Source organism: Phoenix dactylifera, unplaced genomic scaffold (genome assembly GCF_009389715.1).
Source record: "Phoenix dactylifera cultivar Barhee BC4 unplaced genomic scaffold, palm_55x_up_171113_PBpolish2nd_filt_p 000800F, whole genome shotgun sequence".
NCBI classification, from domain to species: domain Eukaryota; kingdom Viridiplantae; phylum Streptophyta; class Magnoliopsida; order Arecales; family Arecaceae; genus Phoenix; species Phoenix dactylifera.
This window is the reverse complement of record NW_024068167.1, coordinates 176,806-186,778: the sequence shown is the minus strand read 5'-3', so window position 1 is coordinate 186,778 and position 9,973 is coordinate 176,806. Positions and strand designations below refer to the sequence as shown.

Below are 9,973 nucleotides of genomic sequence, written 5' to 3'. Positions count from 1 at the left end.
GTTGGTAGCTGTCCATCTTTTTGATAGCTTCGTTCTCAACAAAACATCGATTTAAGACAGCATTGTAACCTGTCACTTAAGATCCAAAACATAAAATAGAATCCTATGAGCAATTTATTAAGTTAAAAAAAACATAGTTTTGCAATTTAGTTAGCAATTTATTAAGTTAAAAAAATACGTAGTTTTGCAATTTGGTTCTAACAAACACCAGAAAATTATGAATATAAAAATTTTAAATCCAATAAATTTATATCATGTATAATTTTATCTTCATACATATGAATGCATCAAAGTTAAATTTTAAGATTTATAGGCTCGAGAGCTTGCAAAATCAATTTATTGTAGAAAAGGTGGCAAATATCAACCGGAAGAAGAAATACATGAGAAAAAGAATGAAAATACGAGTGGCTTAGAAAAGATTGGTTGCATCACTTGGTATAAGGCAATTAACGGAAATAGGCAAAGGTTAGTTATCTACTGCAACATTATCTCCAATAATGGTGGGTAAGACCTTCGCACTTAGATTTTGCTACCTGCACACGAGAGAATTATCTTGCATATTACTTCCGGATCCAACATGAATGCCATTAACATCACCTGGAGAAAAAAAATTATTTGAAAAGATTTTAATTGCAATACAAAACAAGTTGCGTAAGTAGACATGATCCAAACAAACTACCAAGTATTACCGGATTACATCCTTAATCACCATTTTGAGAAATCATTAGTTGGAAAACATATGAGAGAGAGAGAGAATGAGCAAGCTCTTTCCATCCAACCCAATAATTCTTTATAATCATTTTTTTTTGGAAATAAGAAATTCAAGAAAGAAGAATGCAACTGACCCATATGCTCGCATTTAAGTCCAAATGTCCATGTTACCCACAATTTCTTGCTTTGAGGTGGGAATGGAGATATAAACTTATTAAACGAGGCCATCTTTGGCGCATCTCCATGCCTCATGTGGACATCCATGAGTATCACTTGTTCAATGAAGAGCACCACTACTTTCTCTATGTAGTCAAGGCTACTTATTTTGCAGTTACATAAAATTATTACACTTTTATGAATATGGGTTAACACCTAAAACTGCAATAATTTAATAAATTCACATTTTCTTTCTTCTTCCACATATCATCCAATGAATTCAATCCCATTGAAGTTGAAGATCCCACACTGAATCTTCGCAAATTATAAGCCATTGCCCATGAAAACATGAAGTTTCCTCCTATGAAGTTCTCGAAGCTGATAGCATTTATCTGGAAGGAGACTCGGCTACAGTGATTAAGTGAAACCGAGGGTAGCACACCTGTCCGCTTTTTGGGATGTACATGGGCTAGCAGGACAGTGTGGCTCCTTTTGAGCCTCTCAGGTCTATCGGAAGGCAAACAGTGTATAGAGATGGGCATCGGGCCGTGCCGGGCCCGGCTAGGCCCACCGGGCCACAGACTAAACGGGTCGTGCCTGGCCCGGCCTGTTACTAAACGGGCCGTGCCTGACACGGCCCGCTTAATCTAAAGGCTAAGCCCGACACGGCCCTAGGCCCGTGGGGTGGCGGGCTATGCCGGGCCCGGCACGGGCCGTGCCAGGCACGAGACACGGCCCGTCTGTCCCAAAAAAAATAGACGTTATGGGTGGCCTATAACGGCTATTTTTTTTGGCCCATAACGGCTATTTGTGGCTTTTTACCCATTTTGCCCCTCTCAACAGCCATAAAACGGCTAATTTGAGGGGTATTTTGGAAAAAAATGGAGTCCTATAAATACCCCTCCCGTGCCGTGCTTGGCCCACGAATCGTGCCAGCCCAGACCCTTATGGGCCGTGCCGGCTAACCCAGCCCGGCCCCTTTTTATGAGCCGTGCCTAGCACGGCCCGGTACTGTAGCAAGCGGGCCGTGCCGGGCCATGGGCGGCTCGGCCCAATGTCCACCTCTAACAGTGCAGTAAGCTGGATCGCTTTTATACTGCACATCATTCGCAAGAGTTTTTTTTGGAAAGATCAGGGCTCAGTTTCTTCTCCTTTCGTCCATATACTTTTTTTTTTTTTTTTATTTTATTGGTTGCACTAACAAAGTGGGTAACTGTTGTATAAAAAAATAAAAAAAAACCACCATCTGATTCCTGTGTAGCGAGTGTCTTATCTTACGTGATCCGCAGGGCCACCAGAACGTAACACTTTTCGCCAACACGCTCCGCCTTCGGTATGATTCCTCTTTTTCAATCCCCACGCTCGCCCCCAACGGCAACAATCCGGAAAAGGACCCTGGCCCCCTCCGAGCCGTCCAATTCCACAAGATCGGACCGTTGAAATCTAAAATTAATTCGACCGTTGGAGGCATCAGTTCGCCCAAAATAGGGGGACCCCTTGCTCTTTCCCTTATTCTTGCTTAACCTAAAAACCTTTAGAAGAGCCACAGAACACAGAAGGAAATCAGAGACGAGAAACAGAGAGAAGAAAAGAGGAGAAAGAAGTGAAGAAGAGAGCGGATATCGAGGGTTTTCTCTTTTGGCTCTTGCCCTTCTTCTTCTCTTTGTTGCAGCTTTGGAGACTTTGGATCTCGCCTACGGTGGCGAATCTGGGCAGCGACGGGGAGTCGCGGACCGCGCGCCTCCACTCGTTCTTCTCTTTGGTTCTGTCAAGCCTCTTCCGGCAGAACCAGGAACGAGGAGGAGGGGAACAAACCATGGCATCGACGCACGTAGTTCCTCAGCAGCAGAGAGGTGAGATAGAATTAGAAACCCACCTTCTTTATCCATTTCCTTTTGTTTTTTAATCTCTTAGATGGGTTTCTTGAATTGTTTTGTAAGAGAAAGCCTTTTTCTTTGGATCTTTTTCTCATGCGAATCATTACAATTATTATTATTTTTTTTGTTCTTAGTTTGAAACATATCTATCTTGACGGTGTTTATAGGGTTTTCTTTTGTTTCTTTGGAAAGATCTTTTCTTTGCCTTCTCTTCCCCTCTCCCCCTCCCTCTCTTGAATCATTTCTATCTTGATGGTGTTTATAGGGTTTTCTTTTGTTCTTTGTGGAAAGAGCTTTTCTTTTCTTTCTCTTTCTCCCTCCAACCCTCTTTATGGGTTCTTTGGCCTTTCTTTCTTCTTGCCAATCTGATTTGGGGTTTCTCATGTTAAATTTGATAGTAAGATCTTTCCATGTGCCTTTCTTTCTTCTGAAGGTTTGAGGATTTCAGCAGCTTTTACCGAGTTAGTCTTTCCCAATTCTCCTGACTTCCATGTTAGGGCTCTTGCTCTTTTACATGCCATACAAGCAAGGTTCAAATAATGAATTTACCATGTTTTGGACCTTGTTTTATTGTTTCTTTCTTTCCCCTTCTTTAGAATTTTTATTTGTTTTCTCCTCTAAGTTAATTCTACTGATTTTTTTTTGTCCTGTGTCATTAGGTGATGTTCCTATTCCCATTGCCAAACAGAAAGCAGCAGCCGGAGGAGACGGAAAGAACCGTCGAGCACTAGGAGACATTGGTAATCTTGTAACGGTCCGGGGTGTTGAGGGGTAAGGATGTTTCAGCTACAATAACTCAGAAGTTACAAAAACTTTGTGATCTTTTTTGTTTTAATTTAAATCTTTTGCCTTGTTTCCAGGAAACTACAGCCTCAGATCTCTCGCCCTGTGGCTAGGTTGGCTGAAGCTCTAGGGTCTTTAATTTATTTCAAAAACATTGCTTTAATTGGTCTAAAGCATCTAATACATTCTTTTCTTTCTAGAAGTTCGGGTGCTCAGATTCTGGCAAATGCACAATTAGCTGCTATTGCCACTGCTGATAAGGTATAAATGGTGATCTTTATCATATTTTCTCCTCAATGAACCCATTTTTGTATCATAATATCTAGTTATGGACTGCCACCTTTGTAATTTTCAGAAGACAGTGGTTGTAGCTGCTGATGTAGCAGTGGGAAAGGGCTGTGCAAAGGCTGTCAAGCCAAAAGTTAGTGTTAAGCCCAAGCCTGAGGAAATTATCGAAATCAGTCCTGACACAGATGAAGAACTGAGGCATGTTAACCAGCAAAATTTTAGGAAGACCTCTTCAAGGAAGAAAGTCCACACTTTCAGTTCAGTACTGACCGCACGAAGCAAGGTAACGGTTGCAATCTTTTTCAAACTACTAGACTAGCACACCTGTGATTAACATAGATGAATGCTTAAATTTCTAATTTGCATCCAAATGTCAATTCAGGCTGCTCTTGGGATTATTGATAAACCGAAAGATCTGGTTCATGATATCGATGCTGTGGATGCCAACGATCAGTTAGCTGTTGTGGATTATGTTGAAGATATCTACAAGTTTTACAAACTTGCTGAGGTATTATATAATTTCTCTATTTGAATATCCATTGACATCCATTTAATTTACCTATCTTAGCTGACGAGTGCTCGTTCCTTTTGCTAATTCAGAACTCTAGACGACCAAATGACTACATGGACTCCCAGGTTGAGATCAATGCAAATATAAGAGCTATTCTAGCTGACTGGTTGATTGAAGTACACCATAAGTTTGAGCTGATGCCTGAGACCCTCTATCTCGCATTTTACATAATTGATCGGTACCTTTCGATGGAAACAGTCCGGAGGAGGGAGTTGCAGCTTGTGGGTGTGAGTGCAATGCTCATTGCCTGCAAGTATGAGGAGATATGGGCTCCAGAGGTACTAATTATGATGTTCTTCAGATAGAAATGATCTTTTCCTTAGTATTATTATGGTTACTGAGTATTGGAAACTGGGTTGTGGTTGAGAGCAGGTCAGCGACTTCATATGCATATCGGACAGTGCATATAGCAGAGAGCAGATATTGAGCAAGGAGAAAGTAATTCTAAACAAGCTTGAATGGAACTTAACTGTTCCCACGCCCTACATGTTCCTCGTGCGTTTTCTGAAAGCAGCCATGTTGGATAAAGAGGTGAGAGCAATAGATGCTTTGACTTGTGTAGTCTTTGGAAGTGCCAATTTCAGTTCAATAGTCTTTATTCTTTTGGTTATACTTACAGATGGAGCACATGACCTTCTTCTTTGCTGAGTTGGGTTTGATGCATTACTCAATGATAATGTACTGCCCATCCTTGATTGCTGCTTCTGCTGTCTATGCGGCACGGTGCACACTCAAGAAGACTCCTTTCTGGAGCAAAACACTCGAGCATCACACAGGCTTCTCAGAGCCGCAGTTATTGTTAGTATCCACTACCTTAACTTTTAAGAAATCTACAGAACTTGTTGCATTTTATTTGAATTGGTAAGCTTGATCCCTGAACCAAGTTTGCATGTTCGGACGCAGGGAATGTGCACAGCATCTAGTGAGCTTTCATTCCTTGGCAGCAGAGAGTAAGTTGAAAGTGGTGTTTAGGAAGTACTCCAGCCCTCAATGTGGTGCTGTTGCCTTGCATCCTCCTGCTACTGAACTGCTCGATGAGCTAAAGGCAGCTTTGACATGACTGGCTTGTTCAACAACTGAGTTGGGTTGGATTTAACTTTTGACTTGTTTTCATTTTTATTTCATTCTGAATTTTTCACAAAGATTATGAAGGGACATGAAGAGAAAAGGGGCATTGGCTGAAGGCAGATCATCTTATTGATGATATTATCTGTTGTTTTGTGCTTTTGGGTCCCCACTCTTTTCTCAGTACTAATGACAGTGTGTTGATATCTCTAATCTTATGAGTGAACTGATGCTTTGCCACATCTTGTAATATCTTATGTTTTTTTATAGTACTAATTTGTTAGACTACCTGTTGCTAGAATTAAATTACCTCACTCTTATTTCATCTCGTATTTGTTGGCACACAGTAAACATTAATCCTATAAGAGTCCCTTATAAGTGCAGAGAATCTGCTCTAATTTGGTTTCAAAATTTGTTTTCTAGATCAGAATTATGTCCATTATTTAAGGGATGCTCAAGAGAAGAATATTTTGCGATATATTTGGAATTTTAACAAGCTTTTACTTCAGTCACTGTCAGAACTCAAGTTCAAGTCATTGATGCAGTAGCTTCTTTTAAGACAACCAATTTATCAAGGACTGCTAGTTAATGGCCTTCTTTATTTTCTAATGAACTGGATTAAAATTTGATTTGGGAACTTGTCTTGTGAACTGAGTAATTTCAAGGACTGCTAGTTAATGGCCTTCTTTATTTTCTAATGAACTGGATTAAAATTTGATTTGGGAACTTGTCTTGTGAACTGAGTAATTTCAAAAAAAAAAATTGTAACAATTTCTAGATACGGCATTTAATCCTCTGAAAAATCTGTTGAATGTGAAAATGGATATCAACAGCATGCACATACTGGATTGACAGATGAACTTGAGCTTCAATGTTTTGAGGTTCTAAATAAGTTTTATTTTGAGGTTCTAAATGAACTTGTCTTGTGAACTGAGTAATTTCAAAAAAAAAAATTGTAACAATTTCTAGATACGGCATTTAATCCTCTGAAAAATCTGTTGAATGTGAAAATGGATATCAACAGCATGCACATACTGGATTGACAGATGAACTTGAGCTTCAATGTTTTGAGGTTCTAAATAAGTTTTATTTTATTTTGGGAGACAGTCCTTTAATGAAAAGAAAGAGCTGAAAAGCTTTCTAATTGGGTCCTCAAAGACTTGCACAAGGAGGAGATGAGAGAAAGCACCTGATTGTGCTCCAATTGCAAATGCAGGATGTAAGCAACCCGATGACAAACTCCTTGTACTAGAAAAATAAATAGACAGCCTTTTAATTGAAAGAATTTAACATAACCTTGGTTAGTATCATTGCTGTCCCTGCATGACATCCTCCATTGATGAGCTAGAAGTAAATTATCAGGGGTGGGTCACTGATGGGGTGGAATGAAGGAAAAAAAGGGAAAAAACCTTTGCACAACCGCATATAAGCTTTCTTATTTGGCTTAAAAAAATATTCATTGGACCCATCTCACTTCTCCCAACAGAAGGATGGCACAACGTCCTCAAACCCAATGTCTCCAATTAGTTCTTCCATGTACTTGGATTCTCCATGCAGCGCTCGAAAGAAGTAGTAGTAGCCGCTTGCTTGAAACCCCCTTGCCATTTCATCCACATAATATTTTATTTTGATTGGAGAATTCTCCATTTTTGTGTTTCTGTGAAGGAGCGAAGGATTTTCAGATTTTTCTCACACAATCATAATTTTTTCCTTTCAAATCATTTCAACTTATCATTTTGAAGTCATGATAGTTTTTATTAAAAAACAGTCTTTTCGTGTGCCTGCCACACTATAGACCTTATCAAGAGCTTCCTAAAGCTCTCTAGGTGAAGTATAACAAAAGTAGACATCTACAACTTTTTAATAAGCATGATCAGATTTTTCCTACACAATCATAGTTTTTCCTTTCAAATCTTTTCCTAGATAGAAATCCATATTAAGAGCCTGGTCAGGGTCAGGTCCTCCAGGTTCAGACATGACTTGGAAAAGGTTTAAGGTATGAAGCCAATACTTGAATCATACTTTTGGTCATAGAATTTTTCAAGTTTGGCGGGCTCATCAGATGAAATCTACGAGTAATGGTTACTACAGATACTACAAGCTAATTGATCTTCTCTAAGATTGTTACAAAAATTACACTTAAATAAACCTAGTGTAGAACAATCAAGGAAAAGGGTTCGTCTATGAATACTTTCTTAGAGAAGAAACCCCCTCCATCAATGGAAGTTGATCCAGTTGGTGTGCATAACAGTCATCTCAAGAAATAGAAACTCGATAGCCCTTTTCTGTTTATACTCTTCCGAAAGGCAGAGTTGAGATAAATATAAAGGCTCAAACTATAACATCCCAATATCCACTCCCCATCACATCAAGAATTTGGTTCAGGATCTTCTTTTACGATGTCAACCGTTAGATGGCGCTTTGCGCTTTTTCTGCCTGCATAGATCTCGAAACAACTATAGCACAATCCAATGGTGGACTCACACAAAAAAAGGTGAATCCTTATTTTGCCTCAAAGATACAACCCGAACCTGTTGGTTCGGGCATGTGAGACTAACAGTGAAAATCCTAATAGGATAAAAAAAGGGGTCAAGATAAATTAATGTGATAAAAATAAAAAATAAAGCACTAAAACTTGTTTAGTAAGAAACATATAAAATAACAAAACAAGTCTTAACAATATGTGCATATTAAACTTTAATAAGATATGGAAAAGGGCATAAAAGGAGAGGAAATGATTTTCATTAAAGTAGTAAATCATACAGAAATATATCCAAGTTCTTTTTTGCTATATAAATTAGAATCTCCAATATGCAATTCAAATGAAGTAGGAAAACATCCAGAATTGATTACTTGATCAAGAGATCTAATAGTCTTCTAATTGAACATTTTCTGAAGCAAGCCTTTTACATACTCAACCAATTTCTCAGTTGGTGGGATGACTTCCTTCACCTCCTTGGCTTCATTGAAACTTTCAAACCAGGATGTGAAAAAAGGGAAGGACTCTTGATCTATGATCTTTAGCCCTAATACATCTTCAGATGCCGAATTCCAGTATAAGCCACAACCCATAACAATGTCCAGAAGGCCAATTCTTCCGCCACCAAAAAATTTTCTTCCCTTAAAAAAGCCATCACGAAGCTCAGCTTCAAGAAACTCTAGGTTTTGGCAAAAATTGTCAACTGCTGCCCCTTGTCCTTCTGCTGAGGAACGAAGGATTGCTCCAAATGATGGACGTAGCTGCAAAGTAAAGAAAGCAATTTCTTTTCAGTGCCTCTCTCAGGCTTACAAGAGAACACATATATTTAGTCCTATATTAACTATGCATTAGATAGATTACATAAAAAACCCGAATGATACTTTTCGCCTAACCTTTTTGATGAGGCTTTCAATTGTGACAAATAATATCAAAGCGAATACAGCAAATAGTTTATATGAAGTAGAGGATACTGCAGCACGGACTTATTAGGTCGACCACGCACCGATGGCCTATGCTCATGAATCCTAAGCACCAAAATGTAAAACGTATCCCAAAACAAAAAGAAATTAAAAGCCCTTTTGTTTGCCTAGGCTGCCAAATGCCAAAATCTCTCTCTTGATATATATATATATATATATATATATATAAAACTAACAGAGAACAAGACAATACTCACTGTGTCATCAACAAAATGGCACCAGAAGCGCACAACAGCTCGTTCATAAGGATCTGTTGGCAGGATGGGCTTCTCCCTCCAGAATTCGTCAATATACTCGATGATGATGGTGGACTCGGCGATGGGACGATCGCCATGGAGCAGGACTGGGACCTTCTTGTGTACAGGGTTCTGGAGCAAGAGGGCACGGCTCTTGTTGCTAAGATCCTCCTCTATGTACTCGTACTCCACGCCCTTCAGATGGAGGACCAGTTGGACGCGATGCACATAAAAGCTCGCCCACATGCCATGAAGCTTGAGAGGAGCTCCCTCCATGGCTTTGGTCTTCTCTTGGACTTCTCCACCATTGCTCTCTCTTTCCAATTTATCAAGGATGGAGTTTTGGCATGCAGAATATTATATGCATTTATGTGCTAGATTCAACCATTCGGATTATGGCTGAATATTTTATGCTAGCCGGAGAAGTGACATTTTGTTCTTATCTTCTTAGAGTCAAATGTTGGGTTGGGCTAGTTTGTTGCTTGGGGACCAAGCAAGATAAGTCATCAATGGCAAACTAGTACATAATGAATTTTAAATGTTTTATTTTATTAGATTTTTATTTGATAATATGGTGCATCTAGATTAGAAACTGCATGGCATGGCATGTTGATAAGGCAACAAACTTCGTAGCCTAAAGATATTTAGCATCCTTCACAAAATTGTGAAAAACTTTATGGAATTATAAAAATAATTTGCTAATTCTATCTCCATTATGTGTTCGATAATTTTGTCGATATTATGTTATTGGATTTAAGTAATTGTTGATAAAATATTTGATTATGGGAAGAAGGGAAAGTGACATTGGGATACTTCATTTTAGAATC

The 9,973-nt window shown here is 39.0% G+C and overlaps 2 protein-coding genes across 5 annotated transcripts; one reads left to right on the top strand and one right to left on the bottom strand.

Moving 5' to 3' along the window:
• Window positions 1–2,361: 2,361 nt before the first annotated feature.
• Window positions 2,362–5,734, top strand: LOC103721794 (G2/mitotic-specific cyclin S13-7-like). Of its 4 annotated transcripts, none has more exons than XM_039120407.1 (10): window positions 2,362–2,720; window positions 3,404–3,515; window positions 3,605–3,640; window positions 3,731–3,788; window positions 3,886–4,098; window positions 4,198–4,323; window positions 4,416–4,664; window positions 4,759–4,917; window positions 5,006–5,184; window positions 5,290–5,734. In XM_039120407.1, the coding sequence occupies exons 1-10, from the start codon at window positions 2,684–2,686 to the stop codon at window positions 5,444–5,446; spliced, it is 1,326 nt and encodes a 441-aa protein (XP_038976335.1). In that variant the 5' UTR covers window positions 2,362–2,683; the 3' UTR covers window positions 5,447–5,734. The 4 variants fall into 4 exon arrangements, with proteins under 4 accessions (XP_038976335.1, XP_038976334.1, XP_038976332.1 ...); XM_039120406.1 differs by having other exon boundaries at window positions 3,728–3,788; XM_039120404.1 differs by having other exon boundaries at window positions 2,363–2,720; window positions 3,883–4,098.
• A 2,432-nt stretch (window positions 5,735–8,166) lies between these two features.
• On the bottom strand, window positions 8,167–9,498 carry LOC120107221 (glutathione transferase GST 23-like). The gene is made up of 2 exons (XM_039120403.1): window positions 9,108–9,498; window positions 8,167–8,691 (listed from the first exon to the last, which is right to left on the bottom strand). Exons 1-2 carry the CDS (start codon window positions 9,420–9,422, stop codon window positions 8,329–8,331), a joined length of 678 nt encoding a protein of 225 aa, XP_038976331.1. The 5' UTR covers window positions 9,423–9,498; the 3' UTR covers window positions 8,167–8,328.
• Between the last annotated feature and the right edge of the window lie 475 nt (window positions 9,499–9,973).